Source organism: Varroa jacobsoni, unplaced genomic scaffold (genome assembly GCF_002532875.2).
Source record: "Varroa jacobsoni isolate VJ856 unplaced genomic scaffold, vjacob_1.0 scaffold_227, whole genome shotgun sequence".
NCBI lineage: Eukaryota > Metazoa > Arthropoda > Arachnida > Mesostigmata > Varroidae > Varroa > Varroa jacobsoni.
The window spans coordinates 25,649-49,712 of NW_019213129.1; the positions used below are offsets into that span (position 1 = coordinate 25,649).

The window sequence follows — 24,064 nt, forward strand, 5'->3', positions numbered from 1 at the left end:
AAATAGATACCGGTATCTATTCCATAGTAACACGCTCAAGCACAAACAGACGTTTTCGTCGTATGTTTATGTACATAAATAAATGTCGATTCAGAGACAGTCTCCTCAATATATTATGATAAATCACAATTGTACAGGCGGGAGGATAGTGAGCGGCAAACAAAGTATTTTATACTGTCTTCAAGTAACAACGGCAAAAGCACGAGGCCAAAATCGATTTCGTATCTAGTATCGACAACCGGTCGAGCAGAACTTGGAACTTAGCGGAAGCGGATCGCGGCCATGCTTAGCAAGAAACCCATGATCTTAATCCCGTATATTAAGTTCGTCTGCTTCGAACGAACGAAGGTTCCTTCATTCTGTCCGCTGAACCTAATAGCGGTTAGGTGACTTAGCGTAACGTAATTTGATAATAGAGAGAATCTTCTCGCAATATTAACTGGTACAAAAACATGCAGAGGTAATAACAGCTTTTTGCCTATTAAGCTGAATCGCACTAGAAACGACATTGGAGAAGCCGGCGTAATGCAAATCGTTCATCGTAGAAGCTGTGCTAACACAGAGCCGACGTAAATAGAGGAGGCAAACAGCAGTGAAGAACGATAAGGAACGTCGAATATAGCGGTTGTTCTCTCCCTTCTGCCCCAGTTTGATTCGATTTAATCGGCTGCCCCTCTGTTCGTTTGTCTTTTTCGGTTACAACAAAAAAAGAAACAGAGCGACGCTCTTCAATTTTTGTCGCAATGGCACCTATTTCCATTCCACATCCTGCCTTGTTATTTAACGTGTTTTCGCTTAAACATCGCTTTTACGAAGGCGAAAAGTCTTCTTCGAAAAGACGATGGCGAAACTCCATCTTGCCTCTATGTAGCTATTCAATTTCCCACAGTGATTCTGACGTTTCCATTGTTTCGCCCTATTCAAAATATTTGTCGAGACTGACAACTCCTAGATTTGTAATCGGTCTCGCAATCAGTTGTGTTTTATAATAATAATAATCTTAGCAACTTCTTCGTTCAGACGAACAGTTAGTACTTACATGTCATACGTTATATTTATGTGCGTTTTAGTTAAAATTTTAAAAGGGAAACAGTTTTGGTAAGCGTCTTCGTCCGTTTCAACAATAAAAGGGTAATTTGACCATTGGGGCTCATACGTAGGCTGATCGGTGTGCGCTGTGCAAGTAGTAGCAGCAGTATGAAATGAATGTGAGCTCACTGACAAAGCTACGACTATGGCCTTTGCACACGCGATTTACCATTAGCGTCGTGCTATTTTTCGAATATGCTTTTTTCCAGTCGTTCGGCTGTGCAAATTTCGAGTCCTGGTTTTTTTTGCCAGATAGTGCAGGCCAGGCGCTTCAGGCCACCAACTACTTCTTCTCGGATGTGCCTTTTTTGTGTTTGTATTTATTAATACCTTCTGTGCCACACTCAAGCGACTGCGGGTTACAAGTGAGTCGCTCCACCTCGACAACATATGGTGACAGCACGACCAACATTATTGCCAATTTCAGTTGCCGTGTTCTTCTCTACTTTCGATCGCACACTGGGGCTACTGGCTATTTTCCTCAGTGAGGTGCTCCACTCCTTCAGAGCACAAGGGTGAACTCCAAGAACAACCGAGCGACTGCCAGTTGAACCAGTGCCCTTCCCGTCGCGGACATCGCCGTTTCTGCTTTACCTGTAAACCTGAGAAAATGGTCCAATTCGATATGTGCGGGCTTACTAAAATGTAGTATTGCATTCATTATATATGATTTAGCGACACGGTAAATAACACGGTTTCAGTCTGAATCAATTGAATAGCAATTAACTAGTCTGTAAATTCAAATCTGCGGACGGAAGGCCATTCGGGTATGAGCGATCTAGTATATAACCTGTGCGTCAAGTCATTTCCACCTTGCTCATTTTGAAAAACGAAGGCAATTTCTCCAATTACTAGTCATACTATACTTAGATGTTGCCAGTTGGTTAATTAGTCACTCGTATTACTTAGCTGTTTTTAACTTCGCCGTCAACAAGCCACATTAGGATTTCCCACTACGCTAAACTAGTACATTGCCTCTCGACCATTGACGACCATTTTGTAAACAGCGGACCATAGTTATCTAGCCGTTACGCAGACCGTCATTACATACGTAACTCCTCTATCGAAATTGGGCACGGAGCCTACCTGTAGAATTTTCGAACATACAGCCAGATCCTCTAATGCTTGTAGCTGTGAGCTCCTGTGTTCCTTCGAGTGAGTCTCATGCACATTTAGCTTTCGTTCACCAACGTACGATCGTTGCCCATTGTGAAGTCCCACACGGAATGACTATGACTTGGTAAGATCTTATGCATAGAATCTGTTTCCTACATGTGAAAATGGCTACAAACAATCATCTAAGGTCGTAGAGTGGCCATGATACTTTTTGTCGAAATTCACTTCACGACCAGTACGTATACATTTCAATAGCCATACGCGATATTCGCTTATATACAACTGTCATGTGCGAAACTATCATGTGTCGTTAACGATCACTGTTGTCTAAGACAATAAGATGAACTACAACCCATTTTTCATTACTGATACACCCCCCATCAACTAATTCCCTCAGGGAATGTTCCTTTGGGATAACATCCTAATGGCTGGACCTATTCTCCTAGACTGATTCGATCAGACTTTACAGGGTAACAGCATTGCCAGTCGCTTCAGCTTAATCGACAAACATGCACAAATAAATAAACAAGTGGCGATCATCTACTTTAACTTTTACTATGGCCGCTGCCGCTGTCAGTAATTCTGGTCGTCGTCACTGCCATCGACATCAACCGATTGCCGCCCTTGAGACAAGAAGGCGAAAGCCTGTCACCAGTTCTTTACACCGTCCTCGCTACGCTTCGTTCCCTAGGCTTGATTGGGTCTACGTGGTCGTGCCTGTTCCGTCCCGACAGACTGTGTGACGCCGACGCCGCAGCAATGGCTCTTGGCTGCGCTGCGCCATCATCTACGTAGTCCACTGTTGGACACGTCAAGCCGTTAACGAGGAGAGAAAGCGAGTCAGCAGTAGCAGCCGATCGCTAGGTTGATCCCAGTAACGGCGGGAGAAGGAGGACGGCTGATGCAGCAGCGAGGTGCAACGACCGAAGAATGGCCGAATCGAGGTCATCACTATAATGATAATACCACAATCCTAACAATAGCGTTTCGCTAATGACGACGCTAAGATTGTGACAGCGACAATGATGGCAGCAGTAACGGCCTGTCACGAGGACAAGAAAGCCTGAGATAGAGGGGGGCGGCGCGCAGTATACAAGTACAACTACTGCTAGTACAATTATTACTTCTACTAGCGTAGGTTACTTCGATGTGATAGAGATTCGTTTGATGGGCACCGATAACTGGGTCTGCATGCATTTACTGCAATCCCAGTTATTGCAGAAGAAATTCGCTTTTACTGAATTAATTTTGATAGCATAGAGTAGTCGACTTACATTTAAAGTACCTCTTTCTGTCTTCTACAAGCACTTTCTTTTTCGATTGAATACTGTATAGCGGATCCGAAGTAAAACATACAGGTAGTGGTATCAAAGAAACCTCACTGGTAAAAAAAAAGACACCATTCACTCTTGCGTCACTGCATATATACAATTATATATAGCTTATGCTAACTCTCATGTACCTACTGACCGCATACCAATTCATGGGATCTCAATCTAATTGGCAAATAATACGTAATTAGATATGTCTGTACTCTCAACATAATAAGTGAAACTATCCCAAGCTGAGACTGAGTCATAAACAGTACCCGAACTGTCCTACATACCGATCATTCACTCAAGCCAACCGTATTCTAAGTAGTTCGATTGCACAGAGATACGGCCTAACCTATATCTAAACAATATTCTTAAACCTAGTACTACTGATTGCAGGTCTTCCCTCGTGAGCTTCGTTAACAGCCGCAAGAGTCGTGAGTATAAATAACATCGCAGCCATTTATTTTCTTTATAAAAAGAAATTCGGATTCCTGACTACCCCACCCCACTAGGTCGCTCAACCCTACTTTGCAGTAAAGCTTAGCACAGGGCTGGCTCCCTTCCGGCCTTGCACTCGCTGCGCGTTTACTCTTGTAGTCGCAATCTGTGCTATTCAGTTGCAACTGAACGGGACTGACCGGTCAGCAACGAACGTACGGTGCTCGGCGTAAAGCCCGAGGCCTTTAATTCTGTATAGGCTGTACAAGGTACAAGACACTTTCAATGCGATTTCTATCGTGCTTTATATGGTACAGGGAGCTCTAGACAACGGAAAGCCTTTGATCAAACGCGGACGTTTCCAAAACGCGTAGGTGGACGAAGAGGACGCATCTTCATATATGGTTTGCGCGCCATTGTTGCCGGCCAGAAGTGAAGCGGATATCGTTGCCCCCATCGTCTGTATTGCTGAGGGTCGAGCTCACCAGAATCCGACATAAGCCTTTCGGGGAATAGCAAGCCATCCTGTTTTTGCTGTTATTAGTGCTTTGTTGTTTCTGTCACCGTACCAGCTCTCACTAAGCAGATACTAACTAGGTACGATATATTGTAACGGAAGTAGTTAAGGGCAGGACAATGGGACAACTAAGGTACTTTTGAAATTTTTATTATTTTCGTTAGGAATGTAGGCGCCATGATTCAACTACACAAGCGATCAAACTACGACGATCTGCCGATCGCCCAACGAGCCCCCGCAAAAACGATCTCTAAGAAATTGCGGCTCCTATAATACGGTCTGACCAGCCAGCTTCTTTAGACCTACGCTTTTAGCGTTATACGCCCCTCCATCGTGAACTTTTGCTCATTGTCTTTATATCGAAGGCGCTATGTTTCACGTACATATATGCGTATGTATATACAACATATATATATAACTTAGATACTATCTCAGTTTTTATTTACATGTATTTAATATTTAGATTGCAAAACACTATATATAAAATGTCTAAGAAAATTATTGCCGTTTTGGTCAATACCGTTCCGATAGGTGAGAGAGTTAATGATTAAAACGATTTGGTATGGAGACGCATTTTTGCTTAACTGTGGCTCCGAAATTCGGTGTCGTCGTTTTCCTGGTACAGGCTTCATTTTTAAGGTGTCCTTGCATAATAATATCTATTGACGCTAGATCTGAGCTATTGATAAGATGGGACCTCTTCGGCAGCCTATGAGTCTGTAAGATATGCGTTTTCATCACGATAATAATATGTGAATGGTCCATCTTTTTGAAGACCGAATTCTCCATCATAAATCGAATTTTTTTTAAATGTGTGGTAAAATTTATTCTTTTTTTTTTTTTTTTTTCGTTAAAGTTTTTGCTGTAAATTAGAGAGGTTGGCGCTAATTGTTATACTGCCAAAAACGAGTCATCGAATTAATCCTTTGCCTATAACACCTATATAATTTACGTGGTGTTCCTGTGTGGATTCACAGTTCTCCGATCCGTGGGATTATATCGATTGATCGTAACTATATGCTTTATCGATGCTCCAAACGATTTTGCCCGAAAACCGTAATCTTTCCTAATCCATTCAGTTTTTTTTTCGTACCAGATCATTTTCATTGATACCATGTACCACGGCTGAAATGTACCTTTTACATCTAAAGAGTTTTTTAGCTCTTTAGGAACAGTACCTATGGATGTTCTGACCAGTTCCAAGTCTTAAGTGATATAAGTGGATCGGCCTGAAACCTTCGACGATTTTTCCTCTGCTACTCTGAATCAAACTTTCAATAGCATTTTAAAACAAAGTGTCTTGCTTTAAACTTAATTTTCGCTCCACCCTGTTCAATTAATGTTACGCTGCGAAATAATGTGTACAAGTTCTTACAATGCTCATATACATGCATATGTATGAGAAAATGATGATTCGCTGAAGAGTAGCGGCACCCGTTGGAAAGCCGCCGGCTTCCTCAAGTGAGTGAGTTTCCACGAGCTTCACGCTTATTTTTGCAGAAAAAAAATCTACGAAGACGATCGGCCGCTGATCTTTCGCCGTCGCTATCGTCATCGTTGTCGGATAAGTGGTAGCGAAAGAATAAATCGTGGAATCGTTCAGCCATTCTCGTCCATTCAGCCAGTGTTTCTCTCCAAGAGACGGATGCAACCTGCCCCGGACTCACACAGACAGCGCGGCTCGCGCAGCCGCCGTTGTCCTCGCCGTAACAGCGACCGCCATTCACGCCGCTGCTGCGGCTCGTGATGGCGGCGACCGCATTTTGTTCTGCGCAGTAGTTGTGGTTGTGTGCGCGACGAGGTACGCGTCGATGCGTATGGGCGAGTGTTTGCTACGGTGTGGGTCTCTTATGGCTGTTTGTTGACGTCAGCCGAATAGAACCAACGAGCGTCGGAGGGAGACACTCCGACGACAGTGGCGGCAGTGATGGGGGAGACGAGGAAGGCCGGGAACAGACAAACAAGATAACCGGCCGACTCACACAGGCAGTAAATATAGTTGAAGTATTTGTGTGATGAGTCGGTAATAGACAACAGCATAACGTCATTCGCTGATTGTTGGGTCGTTCTGCGCTGTCGAAGAGAACGGTATAAGACACCCGGCGGTCCGGATAACACGCGTTACTACGACGATATTGACCTCCACCGTCGCTGCTAACTGACTGTAGAAAAGAGATAATGCATTCTGCAGCTGCGCGTCAACGCACGTAGCATCACAACAATGAACTAAATAAAATGGCAGACGGATGAAAAAGATAAACAACAGAATAGTTTGCTTTCAACATATGCACCCACCTGCATTAGCGAAATAAGTGATTTCGGTCCGCTTCCTGATATTGGCGTACCATATATATATAATCACTAAACGATCATCTATATAGATACATTCTGCTAATATGGGTCTGAATTATTTCTATTCATCAATTTGCCATGTTCGCTTACTAGCGTGTGCAAATTGATAGCTAGGACGCATCTACCCATTTATTTAATACTTGTTTAAGCTTACAATATAATGGGCGTTCACTGTTGTCCACTTCGGTATAATAACGCTGCTTGTATCATAAAAGAATAGCTTGTCTTCGACTTTTCGAAGGCCCAAAAACAAGACGATGCTCCTTAATTTCGTTCGACATGGTTGTGATTAAAAAGGGGAAGGCTCTGATCAGTAGCAACAGGCGCATTAGAAGCAACGAACGAGCAGCTGAGAAGTCCCGACATCGTTAATGGTTTGGTATCACACTGGTGAATGGTTCAGTAGGAGAAATTCGAGCTAAATAGAAGGAACCCGTCGTCGTCTTCTTCATTTTTGGGGTACTAACAGCTCTCTGGTACTCACTTAAAAAACAGTGGGCGTGTGAAATCATGGCGACAATACTCATCGCCGTTACCAACGACATTATGAGCATTTTTCTTGCTTTTTGTCCTGTATACTACTCTTTTAACTCTTGCCTAAATAGAATCGGCTGGGCAATCATGTCTTGTTTGCATATCCCTCGTCTGTCTTGCTAACCATAAAGCTTTGTCACTTATGAGACGCTCACGCAATATCGAAAGGTTTCGTTTTGATTGCGATAAAAATCAACAGGGTGGGAGCAGACGGGGAAGAAGCTTCTATCGAGAGACAAGAGTACGACGGCATCAACAACAGGCCCAGCCACAGCAGCGAAGGACAGGCTTGTCCTTCTGTGCTCGCTTCGTAACAGCGATGGAGGTGGTGACGATATTGTTGTTGTCGTCATTGGCGAACAAAGTGAGCGTTAACGGAAGACGAACGGCCATGAAAAGGGAAAGAAACTTCAGTCTACTATTGATGCCGCGGGTGGAACGCACTTCGGCTCGCTCTGGTCGTTGCTTGTTGCTTAAATCATCCATACACGAGTGCCCCTGTGCTTTGAAGAGGGGCCCCCAAGAAGATTTTTCTCACATCGAAATGCCATTGGTGCATCGCCAGCGCTGCTGCCGCCGCCGCCGCTGTCGCAGCAGCGGTAGAAGGTACGCGATACCATTACCACAAAGTAACAACATAACATCGATAACACCAACAGAGCAGAGTGTGATAAGAGACGTGGCTGACAACAGCAGCGGCAACAACAACAATATTGGCAAAATACAAAAATCGAAAACGATTAGAGAAAGTCAAAAAATTAATGTAGGCCGAAGGCCTGTCGATCTGGCGGTTCTGTCGAACTATAAACGTGTGATAGAAGGACAAAGTATCATTTTGTTACGAAAATATTAAGAACGTAAATGAACTTGATCCGTAGCATACACGTTGTCCTGCTGGAAAAATAGAGTAATCATATGAATGGGGAGGACCGCATTTTTCTAGACGATTTTTTATGCAGTGGACTATTGCATTCATTAATCCATACATTTGGGAAGACCTTATCAATCTGTTAGTACGATTTTCGAGACATTCGATCTAGACGTTATGCACTCGTTTAAACTGAGGAAGCTACATGCTGATTGCATGAAGGAGCTGTTGCCATGACAGCAGCCAACAGGCTGCGAACGAACTTATCAAAATACTCTATCATATTTTTCTCGTTTGTAGTCAGCGGATTCCACGATCCAACGAAGAGTTTCAACCGCTTTTCTTGCCATTGCTTCTAGCGCCATCATCAATGCACAGCTACAGGCTTTGACACTTTCCTAATCTCTCTCGCTTACTCTCCAATCGGATATTGCAGCTCGAAGCCGGCAGACGAAATCACAAGTGCATGCGCCTTACACGTACGCGATTCAATCGAGTCGAGAAAACCGAAATTGCCGGTCCGGATGGACGTTGGTGACCTTTGCATAGTCTTTATTCATGCAGACAGACAGGCCGACCAGCAAGCGGCACGGGCCGCGAGCAAGACAGCCCATAGTGCGATATTGTACTTCTAGAATGGGCAGTTGTATAGAATACGTTAACGCCACTTCCCTTTATCCCGTACAATACCTCTTCTCTGGTTTTGATAGAACAACGTCCTGGAGAAGCCACATACGTCGCCACCGCGACATCACGGGGACTGCTGCCGACCCCCTGCTCGACTAAGTTTTAGATTGCATCGCTAGTGACAAGTACAGAGCACGGGGTAGACACGTATGCAGTGTGAAACAACGCATACCCAGGCTCGGCCTGATGCGTCCCGTTTCGATGAGTCTCTTCTGAAAGGAACTCTGGAAATGTGGTCATAGCATGTGTCAGTCACCCAGTTAACTAAACAGCAAAGAAACGATGAGCGAGACCAGTGCGTAAGACCAGCGGCCAAAAAGATCTCTGTTGATGACTTGTCACTTGGTCGGGCCCGTTGATCGGTTGAAAACCAAAAGCGACAACTTTCTCAGGCCTCCTTCTAGGTAGTCCTGTCCTAGCGCTTGGTCGCTGTGTATATAGAAGACAAAGCGGCGGCGAGACAAGCAGAGCTGGTCGCTTTGTTCCGCAATACTGTTCCACAAATATCCTAGCATAGGTCAGCTAACACAGATAGGCAGTGGCATAACTTGACCGACGATACCGAGACTAACAACACCAATAAGTTGGAAGACTGCTGCTGTTCTAGCGCCGTGTAGGATGCGGGAAGCTATTGAGTTGCCAGTGTTTGTTTGAACATATGCGGCAGACGGACAAACCAGGCAGCTCGAAGGTGAGAAAAACGTAAGGCTGAGCATAAACCGATCGGCAGTGAAGACCAACCAACCTTTTTGAATATAGGCAGGGGTTGTTTGCATTGTAGGACAGCTAGTAGCAGACGGTAAATAACGGGTAAAAGAGCGCTTGATCGCCGGAGCCCGTATTTTGTCGTTCTTGTCAACCCTACCGCTGCCGTAACTTGTCAGAACACCAAGTTGACAGCGGCAAGCAGATACTTCGTAGGCTTTCATTTAGGTGGAGCAACTCCTTACCAGCACCACTATATGTCTAGTCAAGAAATTGGACTTATATCGAGGCTTGTTCAGCCATACAATAAAAAACACGTATGGTACAGAAAAGCGTGTCCTGAAAGAGACCCTCGAGGAACGAAAAAGGAATGATGTAACATTTTTTGCGGTGGGAACACGAAATTTTCGCCATATACCTTATTTATACACTCTAGTCATTTCCGCTAAGGCTGAATGCGAGCTCATGCCACGCAGGCAGCTAACTAGGCAAAAACACGTAGACTAAGAAACAAGTCGAAGCTTTCGCGCATAAAATACGACCATGACAACGGTCGAAAAGGTTAACCTAAATTTAAGGTATGGCCAACTTCCCGATATTTTGGTCCTATACAAAATACATACGTCTTATCAATTTACTTGATAAATTGATAACTCCCTTCCGTTAAATCAGAACTCAGTTCTGCTTTTGCTGCCTTAACAAGGTTCCGTTCTGTAGTAGAGTAAGACTGCAGGGGAAATATAATAGTAAATTTCCGCGCAATCTACAGTGGACCAAATTGATCATCTCGTAATTTTTTCTTAAGTAAGAGACCATTCCAAGTGCAAGAGGAGAGAGCGACCTCTGACCAAAACTGAGACACTGCCTTGCAAAACTCTCGCTTTAAAGGGTCATCAACTGTTGTTTTTGTTGCCTATTTTACCTCTAGCGTGAACGCAAACAGCATCTAGGAACCAGCAACGAATGTGCTAGTCACGCTGCTAATGACAACTCACGCCACGCAGATCACGTCGCAAGGTACCAACGGCAGTGGCGTCGCAATGTGGAAGCGTCTAAGCGACAGACAGAGAAGAGGGAAGCTAAAACGATGGTCCAACAACAACGTCTCGAGAGCGATGAAGGAACAATCCAGTATGAAGCTAACGGCCCCCTGATGGCCTCCGGTCAGCTACGTACTGAATGTACTGGTGTATTACGGGGCGGTTGAACTAACCGTTAAGCGGCAACAAACGAGAAGTAAGAAGCAGGCGAAATACAAGGAATCGGCTAGAAGCGGATTCATGAGCCGTAATCGTCTAGGATTTCACGTCAAGATTCCGCCAAGAGATAGTATTAGCTCCCTAACGAAGCTCGTTCTTGGATTACCAGGCTGTTTCGCTTATTGACCGTTACTGAAGAACCACTGACAACTACGACGATCGATGTCTATTAACTTTTATTTGTAGTGCACACTGAAGAAATAGGGGAAGAAGTCGATGCACAGGATATTGACATTCACTCAAAGAATTTACTATACTCGTTGTTTTTTCCTAGATTTTTTCGCCCTTCTTCCTATATCGTAGCATAAAACACGACGCGCAAGAAATATGCTCAAACGGGCGTACTTTTTATAGCTTCAAACTAGCTTTCTAGCTAGCTAGCTAGCTAGCTAACCAGGTTGCATATGACAAAGCATGATTTTTCCTAGCGATCATCGAAGCATCGAAGATGGTCCTTAATGGTTAATCCTACGAGCCTTCCAAACCGCGTACTCTCTCTAGCCATAATCCTATCGTGAATAAACTGAATTAGTAATGATACTTTGGCAAAAATAGTTTTGCCATAGCCTAATGGAAATCATTCGAATGAATCTCTCGTACTCGCCTGCGTAATATCCTGTAGCAGTATGAAATTGTGCCAGCACACAGACGATCTGCCCGCTGTATATATATATATGGCTGAGTATTCCGCAAGGCCATGTCAAGGATAATAGATATGTTTGTCGAAAAACTCGTTGATGCCTATCACAAGCAGAGGGAAACATCCTTACCTGCAGTTATGGTACTGCCAACGATCTTTATATGCGAGCTCCCATCTATAGTATAAGTGGTCGCTCACAGCCGATTGGACTTCGGGTCATTGACAAGTTTCAACGCACGATAGGAACCCGATATATATCCACTGATTCAACACACAGGCGCACTTACTAGCAATCTCGACGATACAAACAAAAGGGTCTATCTAGCTAAACTTCTTTCTCTCCATGCCTCTACGTTCAGTCGTGTCACTGCGCAGTCTCAGGTCGGCAGCTTCCTTTGATGATCGACAACTCAAAACGTTCCTATAAGAGCGCTGGAAGTCTTAGACGTTAGACATACATGTTCAACTAACTTTAACTACCTATTAGAGTTGGGTCGCTCCTTTGTGTCCCGTGTCTGGTCCCGTTGCCGGTAAACAAAGCGCGGTTGTTGTTGCTATTGTTGTTACGGGCCCTGCCCTCTAATAATCTTTTTTTTTCGTGACCTAATCGCTTGTGATATCATTATACTACAGACAACAAACAGAAGTCCGGTCGGCCAATAAAGGACAAATCACGGTAACTCTGTCTGTCTCTCTCTCTCTCTCTCTCTCTCTCTCTCTATATATATATATATATATATATATATACTCTTGCAATACTTTATTATTAAGTATTATATTATTATTATATTATGAAGTGTATATAAAGTTAAAAGTATAACTGACCACCAAGATTAGTCGTTTTCAATGATCAGCTAGATCAACCAACCATGCCTATGCCAGCGCTAAAAGGTGGTTGTTTAAGACTTTGTGTACTTCACAATGCGTGCACAGTGATTCTCGACTAGGGATAGATTAGTGTTTGACCTCTCTAGCTTAACTCTTGTTGTTGACAGTAATGATGTATTTTTTTCTTATATTTCAGGTTATCTAGTCGTATTTATTACGCAACAAATACATGATTATATAGATTACATACCCGGCAAATGTTTCTCCAAGACTTACCAGGTCTGTAACCGCTGTGCGACCGTCACGTTTACAAAGACGTGTTTGCAAGTGTTCACTCTTCGACTGCTAGTCGACGCTCCAGCTTTGTATGCGTTAAGCACACTTGCACACACGTCCTTTCTGCAACGTTTTACGGTTTCTATTTGCTCAAACAATTGCTATTCGCCAAGATGATTTCGGCGGAACTGTCTTGTAGACGACACAGCTGAACGGCCGTTAGCTGCACAAACCGCACTTGATCTGGGGGGGGAGGGGAGGGGCAAAAGTGACACTACTCGACAGTTTTTGCTTTGGAGGGTGTGGAAATATTTCCTGAAAGCTAGGGCGGCGGGATGCAAACTTTCACAATCTCAAACGACAACTCCAGCAACTAGTACAAGCTTACCGTGAAAGTATTTTCGTTCAATGTAGTTTTTTTTCTTCTGAAACCAACTTATCCCGGTATACCTTGCTGTAGGCAAGCAACTCATAGCTAGGAAGATGGAAGGGCACGTACAAATCCGCACCCATGTGATTTCTTGAAGTCCGTTGGAACAACCGATGGAAGTTTACCTCATATAATAATAACAATATTAGCGCTCCGAGGTGAAGACCTAATATTTGGACACTGGTCTGGCGGCGGCTGAGTCACTGATGGTTTGGCAGACTGAAATACTGTATCTTTTTCTTGTTAATTTATTCTATTTTAAAAAAAAACGTAACGAAAATTAGGTAGGTTTTTCTTATACGGCCGTATCGTTCCACGCATTTTTTCTAGACTACATGGAGATTGCGCGGTACTGAACGAAGCTCGAGGGAACCACTCTCCACCTTCTCGTATCTGCTATACCTTAACCTTTCAGATACTATTTACATAATCAGTTGAAATAGTAATTTTGCTAACGATGAAAGATTATTACTATTATTTTCCCTATAATAATAGGCTTTTAGAATTTTGCGTTATAGTTGTTTATCATAATGATACTGATAAGCCTGAATTTACGACGCAATTCGTTATTTACATAACGACTCAACGAGCCTGCAATTGCAGACACAATTAGGTCTTTTAATTTATATCCAACGTAATTATTGCAGTCAAGCTAACAAGCTACCCCATCAGCTAGGAAACGCCTTGTCTATTATAACTAAAGTCATTTACCTCAATGTAATTATGTCTGACTTCAGGTCAACGTTGACGCAGCTGAACGCTGTATAAAACGAAGTGTCAATGCAGCATCAACTGAACCGTTCCTAGGGGTCTTATAGCGGCCAAAAACACCTGTTCTGACCGGCGTGGGAACATATATGTCCCTCGTCGATACCCTTTCCTTATGTCATGATCATTGGATGACTACATAAGAAGTACACCGTGATAAGGTGTAAACATTTGCATAAATTTACCAATGCTGGTACTGTAGCTTCGTTGTTACTCGTCGTACGTTTCTAGTAACATTTCCATATCACCTCCAACTTAACGCCCATTGAGTAATGCGTGCTTGTGGGTGGAACAGAATGGTGGCGTTTACACGTATTCTTCAAACAACAGTCACAACCGAAACGCCGACCAGCAAAGGTTGTATCATTCAACCACTGTACTACCGATAGCGATGCTGCTGCAGTTGTTTAATGGCTCGGCGCCGGCTTTTAACAGATCGCTTTCAAAAACGTCCCACTATATCTAGAATAGGTTGCTGTCGCTGAAACAGTGATTAGTGGTGTCTGCGGGCAATGGGGAAACAGGGATGAAGCTCAAAGCTGAACTAAAAGACGGGCGGAAAATGTAGCTGACGGACCGCCAGGGGCGGGAAAATCGAGAATGCGAAACTTCAGGAACAAGCAGGTAAAAACCCATGAAAACAAAGAAATAGCCTAGTGAAACGTAATCGAATACACGTTCCTCAGATCGCTTCTTATGTCCAATCTGGGTCCAGACCTGATCTTTCCTGGGCTCTTTGCTGCTACCGAGACGCCAGCAGGCGTCACGGCGATCCAAATGACGAAAAGGAATAAAGGGAGAAATCGTTCGGGGTATCCGGCGATTATGAGGCCCGCAGTCAATCGCCGCCATAGTGGCCATGATATATACTTTCGACCCAGAACAGCAGACATATATAGAACGTAAAAAATTATGAGTAAATATACCGATATTCGTAAGTTCTAAAGTATCGACAGAGCTTTTAGGTCTGGTGTCACCATTAATGATCGTCTTTCTCCGCCTAGTATTGATGTTACCTTGTAAGGTATAAATATACATTTTAATGGTATGTTAAATAAATGATAATGACCTAATTTGCCTACTCAGAAATTTCTATTTGAAAAGGTTACGTTTACATTGAAAAATGGATCGGCCTCATGCGTGTCTTTCAATCTAATAGGTAGCCTCACGAAGAATTCGGCTCGAAGAATAAGGGCTGCTTCGACTTGACATTTTGCGATGCCTGAGCTAAAAACCTGAAGTACCTTAATTGCGTAGTGTCAAAGCGCATTATGGCTCACATCAAAAGCTTGTTAGATGGCACTGAGTACTATTGCAACTCTTATCCATAATGTGGGTGGTAGGACATGAATGGCCTGGTCTGGATGTTACACATACTCACGCCGAAAGCTCGTACATCACAACGTGTCTTGTGGTATCGACCGCACTTTCTAACTAGACCACAAATTATATATATATTATTATTAATTAGTTATTATGAATATATAAAGTCATTTTCAGATAGCTTCCTCTTGGCGACCCACGTTTGTTAGAGGTACCCTGCTACTGATTTGCTTGTCTCCAACATATATGGCGCCGTTTAATTAAGCTTCATGCGTTCGGATCGCTGCGTGATTAACATGCAGAAACTGCTGTACAGTATAGCAAATTGGTTCTCCCTCCTGGCTGGAATCGGCCGACGTTCGATAGACTTCACAGCGACGTTCGTGATTCGAGTTCCCTGGATCGACTCATCCCAGCAATGAAGCACCCGGGAGCATAGTCAACGTGCTGGGCCCAAACAGCCACCACTAACACAACTATATAACACGTGTACAATTATGTAGCCATAGTTTCGACATTGGCTAGCAAGATCGATTAAATGCCGCCACATGAATAGAAGTGATATATCTCCTAGTATATGGAGCGAGTATTTAGGACACCGTTGAGGGGAATCTCAAGTGTCTATAGCTAGCCATTATGTATCGCTTACATTGTAACGATTCAGTTCTGCAGCCTACAGTTACCCAAGGGCTGATCGAACAACAGCGAGGGGGCCCTGTGCAGACATGCCGTCGTCTGAGGTGCCGCTGTCCGAAGAGCTGTGAGCATCACCCATGTACAAAAGAGATAGGAAATCAGGCAACATAATATTTACATCGTCAGCAATGACGAGGTACTGAACACAGCCACGGCTATATAATAGTTTATGACTATAATTCTGAATCACCCTCGCGAGAATAGCAACGAGACCAAGGTGTCAAGCTAACTCAATGGTATTCAAGGGTGACGACGTACGTCATTTTTAAGTTGTTCAACCAAGAGAAATAGTTTGAGATCTCAGGACGTTTAGAGGCAACAAAGCAAGAAATAAAAATCGTTTCTTTTTTCATCACGAAACCAATGGGCAACAATTAGTTTTATGTTTGCGTCTAAATACCGCTACGAGTATATTATACATAGGTGCGAGCGAGCATCTATAAGCTGATTCCTTCGACTGCTCTTCCCTCTCAGTCCGTCTGGTTATGCTGGAGCTACTGAATAGATCTGCAGTCGCCATTCCTCGTTTTTCATCCTTCACATGGTCAGATTTGGGCGCAGCCATAGAAATCACCAGCATGACTATTCACCGTACATGTACGCGGTAGGAGTCTCGGAAGCAACCATCGTTACGCGAGAGTAATATGTTGAAGCTGGACGCCGCTACCGAAATCGCCTACAAAACTAATAGCAGCAGCAGCAGCAGCAACCTGATGCGATGCCTATCCCATGGGCGTCAGCTCACCCAACTGTTCCTTTCGTGCTCTGATCATTTGTCATATGGCTGATTCGCTCTGCTCTAAGCTGAGGCTTTGGCTTCGGTGATCATACATTGAGATGGCGCCAGTGAGCCAGGGGGCAGCGCTGGTGGCGCTGGCAACAGTAGCTTCGTGGCGTCATAACTTTACGTAGCAATTTCATCGTATCCGAACGTACGTGAACGTCCAGTTTTGTCTTTCAATGATGACGCACACGAGAATTAGACATGTTCCCACCACTCAGCGAAACCTGCGGGAGCAGTAATCGACGGACGCAACTGTAAAAGATCGAGCCGGTCAAACGGGTCCATACAACTGGAGCGCGGAGGAAGTCAATGATACAGACTGATTTCACGTGACTTCTATCGCTCAACGGTATCGATATCTAGCTAGAGATTGGTTCCTTCGGCTCTACCCGCAAGAAAGCTTTGTTCATTTGTTTTTCGACTAAGTAGCGATGTTGTCTGACTTCGTATCGAAAAGTCCGTCATTGCTACCGATTGGGTAACTGCAATCAGCTGAAAAAAACAGAATGGTATAAATAGAGAATGCCATGACGACACTATTCGACCGCGATAAGACACTTGTGTTGGTGCGGAAGTGGCGCAAGAGAACTAGCCAGGTACTTCGATTTCTACCTGTCAGCTCGCTAAGGCGGAGTTTTTGTTCTTATCGTTTTACATCGCACCGATTGTTATTGGTTGTACCGAGATAAAAATAAAGCCGAATCATACAGCGTCAAATACTAACACCACACGACAACGATAGATGAATATAAAGTAATCCATCTTTTCTAGATTTTCTTAGGAAAATCTGCTATGCGTTCAATCTGCTATACGACCATAGTTGCAAACTGATTTCAGAAACCGTCAGAAAGGTAAGTGGAACTTGAGCTGCGCATACTAATGAACAGTAGAAGTTCTGCTGTTTAATGATGGCGTGATCAGTCATTAGGGGATTCGCGATATCTTCTTATTTTCTTCTGTCCTGTATTTGTTATTACTCACAGGGATTGTAGCGACTTGACGATAAGGAAAGAGTCGGTCGAGATTCGGGTAAGTTTATTGCGTAGTAATTCCCTGAAAACGCAAAAGATTCGAAAACATGAATATTATCAATCACTAGCGAGCAAAATAACCCATTCTGCTTTGATATTGAAAACTATCTATTAAGTTAAAGGCTTTTTTTGACAAATATAAATAGGGCAAAAAATATTTCGTGACTAAAACTATCAGACCTGTTTTCTTTACAGCGTTTCCGACCTTGTCTGGTCCACCTTAACGATTTCATCATAATCAAGCGAGTTCAAGTGCCATCTAGTCTATCAGCAACGTGGATACAATGTTTCACTAGCTTTTTTTTATTTACAGTTTAGTATATCAGCCTAACTCAATCATCAAACAAACGCCCCCTTTTACCAGCCAGGTAAGAGCCAGATATATCTCGAAAATTTCATTTTAGAGAGGTAACTGTTGGCTTACGTGGTTATAAACGCGCATCCGACCCTAATCCCATATGCAGACAGTTATAAAAAGAAGGTATCCATCCTGAAGTCTACTAACGTATGAGACTAGTGCCTTTGTGGAGGCGAAGGCAAATGGCCGTCAGCCAAAAGTCGCCACATTTCGAGTCTCTGCAGAGCAACACAGAAGACAAGTACTTAGTGGCTGCTAGATATATTATGGCAAAAGCATGGCCTCGATAGGCTTTGAAACACCTTTAGCAAGGTCGAACGCAGTAAAATTTGGGTAGCTTGCTTCGGCTACCGACCCCGCGTAGGGATTCCAGCTACGGAGCAGTTATAATTGATCGACATCACCCTCTTCGAACGGTTGTAGTTCCCCGATCGGACCAGATGATGCTCAGCGTACTGACAGTCAATCGATTAAGTGGCCTGCATCGCATACTCGGCCCAACAGTGCTAAATAACAAGCTTCCCCCAAAACGGATGAAGCTGAGGGTGAAAGGAGCAAAACAGCAGCTGTTCGGTTAACCTTGCCGAAGCTCCGGACGACTTCGAAAAGCGTTAGTATCCATGGCTGGCACATAAAACGTATCCCTTAAGCGTAGTTGCACCGGACGGTTTTGTCAGGGCGGTAGGCGGTAGACGAATTGCTACCAACAGCATCTAGGCGCCAGCAATAGCTGGGTATCCAGGCAACTCAATGGACAATGGTAACGCACAAAGACGAAGGGAAATTCATGGAGAGGCTGCTCCTATGGCACATTAATCATACACAGACACGATAACGGAGAGCTTGTTCGTCAGTAACAAATCTTGATTTTGCTTTCTATACCGTGGCGATAGTCTGCTCAGGCTGTTTTCTGGTAACGCCACTTCAAGAAGCTTTTTTCAAAGCGCGCACGTATTAAATCGTTTTGTCTTCTAGTAACGTCTGGTAGGGATCTCATTTGTTATATGCAACAGTATCTGATGAGCGCTCGTTACCAAATACACAAGCTAAATTTAGATGTCAGCCTATATATATATATATATATATATATGTTACAAAAGAACGCTGTCGTTATCGTAAGGACATCACAATACGATATAAACGGGTATTTACGTCTGCATCTTTCCAAATTGCTTGTACACTATCGCTGGCACGCGTCTTACGGTAAGCGTTGGATTCTGCGCGTTTCTCTTTGTCGCCTATTTTAGCACAGGAAAAGTTATCCTACGGAAAACAAACTGAGTACAGATATCGCATATTCGAGCAAACGTGCAGCGATGCTGATCGATACATACAACACTTGCGGAAACGAAAGCGACAGAAGGAATAGAATGCATGAAGCATTATAACAATACACGGTCCGCGACGGCCCATATGCGCCTTCCAATACGTTAGCGCGCACGTTAATCGTCTATCATCAGGGGACAATGGAGGGGAGCGGCAGAGGAGAGCATAGGCACGGGAAAACACGAGCAGCTTGTAGTGTCGCTCTCGGCCACCCATTTCAGGTCATTCATCACTCACCGAGTAATGTATCGTGAAGGAGCGCCCCTCGATTACGTGTCAAGCTCTTGTTCAATTGCTCATTTTGCAACCGAGCGTCTGCTTCGCGTCTGGGTCTTGTAGACGTCAAAGGAACTTAGACGGCGCAATGCAATGATAACGAACAGTCGTTAAATACTTTTTTTTTTTTATATAATTATTTAACGATTTAATATTTCAACAATGACATTATGAAGGTTAAGAAGGAAAATCTGTATGATTATGAATGAATAATTACTCATCTCATCAATAACAATACCGTTTAATGAAAAATCTATCACATGTGCATGAAATGTTGTAAATGGTGCAATAATGAGAAAAAATCAACGTTTGGATAAACTACCTATAATTTTATCCACGTTTAAATAAAACGGTAGTAAAGAGATCCATCCCAATGCTAAAAGGACAAAAAAAAAATTTCTCTGGACATAAGGCTGTTCCAATTCGTAGTTCCAGTGAAGTGTTACTACAAATAAATGTCAGTCATGAGTTTTTTTTTTTTGTTTTTATTATTTCGCTAGTTACACCTCTACTCATATTTTGTCTCGTACGAGCCTGCAGAAGCTCACATAAGGTCGTTAATAGCAAGCACCCCTATATAGCTGTTAAAGTGTCGAGGATCAGTGGCAGAAAAGGCACGTGGCCGTATCAGGGCCCTTGAAGAACCCCCAGTGTCATGACATGAGTGCACAAGCTCTAATGCAGACGTCTCTCAACCCCCAAGGTTAATCTAATAGTTGGAAGGAGGCATCCTGTGAATATGCCGCAGTGAGATTCATGCTAGCTTCTTTTTCTTCGAATAAGGGAAGCATTCCTATAGAAATCAAGTGATATAGAATTATGCGCATCTACATCCGATTTGGCGAAGCTGGCAAACCAAAAACAACATATAGAACAAGTCACATAAATCGATTTTATGCCTGTCACCGGTCGTCAAAAAGGTTTGTTGTTGCATATACTTTGTGTAGTAATGGTGAGGTATGCGTGGCCAGTCCCACGTCTTCGATTTCGCTTCACGTACGCTGTGCTGCCGTTACATCATTTCAGATCACACAAGAGGTAAACAGGAGGCGTTTATGGCAGTAAGAGACCGGCAGAAAAGCCCCGAGCAAAAAGGGTACGTCAGAGTCCTGCCTATAATACCAAGCCAGAAATCCTACGCGAATAAAAGCAGTGCTGTTCAAAAAAACGACCTGAGAGTGAGTGAGTGAGTCAGCCAGCCAGCCAGCCAGCCAGCCAGATAACGAGAAGCACCGAAGTGTCGAAGGCTTACATCGAAGATTTAGCACCTTTGCCTCGAGTTCTTGTTCTGCGTCGTCGTTCTCTTCTGGACAGTCGTTTCGATTTTATGAGCCGATGTCTTTCTGTGATTTCGCCCTGTCACTTCACATTTCGCTGCAATGCAGAAGTTTGCTTTGTGAAATCCCCCTCCGGCATCTTTTCGGGCTATCCTGCTAATTCGTGGAGTTGCTCTGGTGAGGAAAGCTGCTTTAGATATTCCTGTCTGATTCGAATTTAGCCTTACAGGTGGAGTTTCTATAGATCGAACGGGAAGCGTACTTCGCTCCGCACTTTAACGTTGGCGGCTAACAAGGCAACCTTTGCATACGCGTCGCCACTGGATGCCGGTCGGTACTAGGTAGGGGGTAACCGAGTCTGGGAGCTGAGGGGTGTTGTAAAGGTTTTACAACGTACCGCAGTCTACCTGCAGCAACAGCAGCAGTGCGGCCTTGACGATGATGCCGACCACAGCAGCGAACGGTATTGTCTGTTGTAATACCATGCGCGATGCCACCTATCGAGGACTACGGACCGAACGACCAGTAGAACTGTTCTTGCCTTTAGCCATGCTGCGGAGTGTCGCACCATATGACGCTATTCTGAAGCTTGAACAACCCCAGTACACCTCTACACGTCAGATTCGAGACGCAAAAAGAAGCCAATATCCGCCAATACGTTAGATTGTCTCATAACAACATAGTGCAGGAAGGAAAAATAGGAAACATAACAACAGCAGAGGCAACAATAGGACGGCGAAACGTCTATAGAGTTCGATGTGAAGGCACAAAATCGCCTGAATGAAGCGCTTGTACCCGTCTGTACACTCTGTGTGGGTTGTTGCTGCCATAATGGTAGTGACTATTCGGCACTGGATAAATGATTGCAAATGTGTTTTTAAAAAATCTACCTTTCTCTACCAAGAACAAAATAAAAATACGGTTTGACTCGCCCCTTGCAAGCTATTTTATTGATAAGTCCCACAAAATGGTATATCTATTAGAGTTTACGAGCAGATTGTTATGACATTAATTTCTTTTTTATAATCACGTCGAAACAACCGCATGCGTTTTTTAAAATTTTCTCCTGTCAGAATAGATGAAAAAACGTCGGCCGTAATATTGGCGAAAATACTCACATAAGCATTATCGATAGTAATGTCCTTCATTTAAATATAGCTACTCTTACCATATATATAGCTAGATTGGAGAGGTAACACCCTTTAGCCCCAATCCGAAAGGTAACAACGACATACAGAAATAAACTTTACGGTTAAGCGGCCTTGTTTGCGTTCGACAACGGCCGCACGTTCGTTCACGCGGTAGACCTGCCACTAATACCTGAATCATGCGGACAGCATCGCCCGAGTCGACGTAACTGGGCCGTTCGGGAGAACCTAATTTCTAATCTCCGTGGCGACCATAGACCCCGTAGTTTTCACCTGGTATCTTTATAATGGCCCTCAAGGGCCACTTCTAGCGATCCATAAAGACTTATATCAATCTATTGAAATGGCGTATTGGCGCAGGTACACTGCATTCGTGTGAACACCACCCGTGCGTTACTATTGTATTCGATTAAACCCCTTTCGGATAAATGGCGCCGCCGCATTTTGGAGCCCAACTGACTTGGTTTTCTTTATGCATCTTATTCATAGTGCCTTTTTTCTGCCATAATCTATGCCAAAATAGGCTTTCTCAGAGGATGATGATGATCAGATGATGATTGTGCATCAACGGAAACACAAAGGCTTCAAAGCATGAACTTGCACCTCACCTGGCCGATAACATGGGACTTCCGAGCAGACGAAACCCGGCACAATCAAGAGCAGCAAGATGAAGGGCGGGTAACTGACCTGGGAAATCTGAAGCTAAACTTAACTTTGACATTCCGTAACGGCGAACCAACGACACTGCTGTAGAACGGCTAAGTGCACGGGATTATTCGGTAACGGCATAGATATAACAAGAACACAACAAGCACTCTAACTAATGGGCAAAGCGTGTGCGTAAACCTTGATAAACATAAGTTTCGTGCTATGAGCCACCCAATCAGTAAGTTGCTCTAAGTGTACTTGTAATACGAACTCACGGTACGCGGAATACCCACCTGCTCGTGTTAAACATCTTAGGTCGTCAGCAGGTAGGTGATAGTATTGCATCTGTATTATGTTCTAGCTTGTGAACGCATCTTCGTTCATAAAACTATACTATTCTAGATACGGTAAACATGCGATTCGCTGAATGAGTTCATTATCAAAGGGGTCGTAGACCTATTGCCAGCTGCTGTCATTGCGGGTACACATAAAAAACACTTTGGTCTGGAAATAGGAACAGGGAACCCCAGCGGAGCGGCAGCGCAGGCGTGTCAGCCTGGCTACGAACTTCTTTAGCATATTCTAGGAGCCAATAAAGAAAACCTGAGTTGGCTACCGCTTTCCCCGCTTCGAACAAGTCTGGATGCTGCGGAGTCTGTTAGCTCTACTGGCGTGTTGAGCGGAATTATCAACTTAAATCTCATTCACAGTCCGACAGGATAAAGCCTTAATAAAGACCGAGACAATGACATGACGATCCCGACTAACGATCAGTCGATATCGTACCAAAAGCGGTAGCTATAGTAATGCTAGTAACAGGAAGACTACCAGCCCGCTTTCGCCGTTTCGACGCCAAATACTGCTTATGGAACCCAGACTAGCTCGACGAGTTCGAGGAGACTGGGCGGCTCCAGAGCACACATGTTCGGCCCAGTTCAGTCTTTTTCCCATACACATCATATATATATATATATATATATGGTGACAGTAGCGTTTGTAATATACAACAGACGATGAAGAAATCAAGTGAATCGAGCCAACCCAACGACTAGGCCCAATATTCAACGTACCCAGTTAGTTGATTTATCTGCTAAAGATGAAAACATTCTAACGGCTGAGAAACCATAGTACAATCGAATAGCCCAGGTGGCTTGTTCTGTCAGGTATCAAGTCTTCCACGTAAGCGCTTGCCAAAATACTGCTTAGCTATATAATGGTTTGTTCGTGTTTTATATGACAACGTACGTAGGTATACATTGCATACCATATATATTATGCGCACTATCCATATGAATTACGAGGCAAAACTTAGCCCGAAAAAAGCCAAAATACCAGGCATCAATTTTACGTGTTTTTATAGTCACGTCGCTTTGA

At 43.7% G+C, this 24,064-nt stretch overlaps 1 protein-coding gene and 2 long non-coding RNA genes across 3 annotated transcripts in view; 2 read left to right on the forward strand and 1 right to left on the reverse strand.

Moving 5' to 3' along the window:
- lbk (leucine-rich repeats and immunoglobulin-like domains protein lambik) overlaps nucleotides 1-24,064 on the reverse strand; it is a 78,412-nt gene that overhangs the window by 20,510 nt on the left and 33,838 nt on the right. Inside the window, exon 2 of the mRNA XM_022855734.2 lies at nucleotides 17,608-17,679. Within this exon, the coding sequence (XP_022711469.1) occupies nucleotides 17,608-17,679 (72 nt within the window). The remainder of the gene's footprint in view (nucleotides 1-17,607; nucleotides 17,680-24,064) is intronic.
- On the forward strand, nucleotides 1,881-4,530 carry LOC147753790 (uncharacterized). The gene is made up of 3 exons (XR_015316075.1): nucleotides 1,881-2,329; nucleotides 3,918-3,955; nucleotides 4,277-4,530. It is a non-coding gene; the product is annotated as an uncharacterized LOC147753790 (long non-coding RNA).
- Nucleotides 17,619-20,089, forward strand: LOC111273790 (uncharacterized). The gene is made up of 2 exons (XR_002688039.2): nucleotides 17,619-18,625; nucleotides 19,263-20,089. It is a non-coding gene; the product is annotated as an uncharacterized LOC111273790 (long non-coding RNA).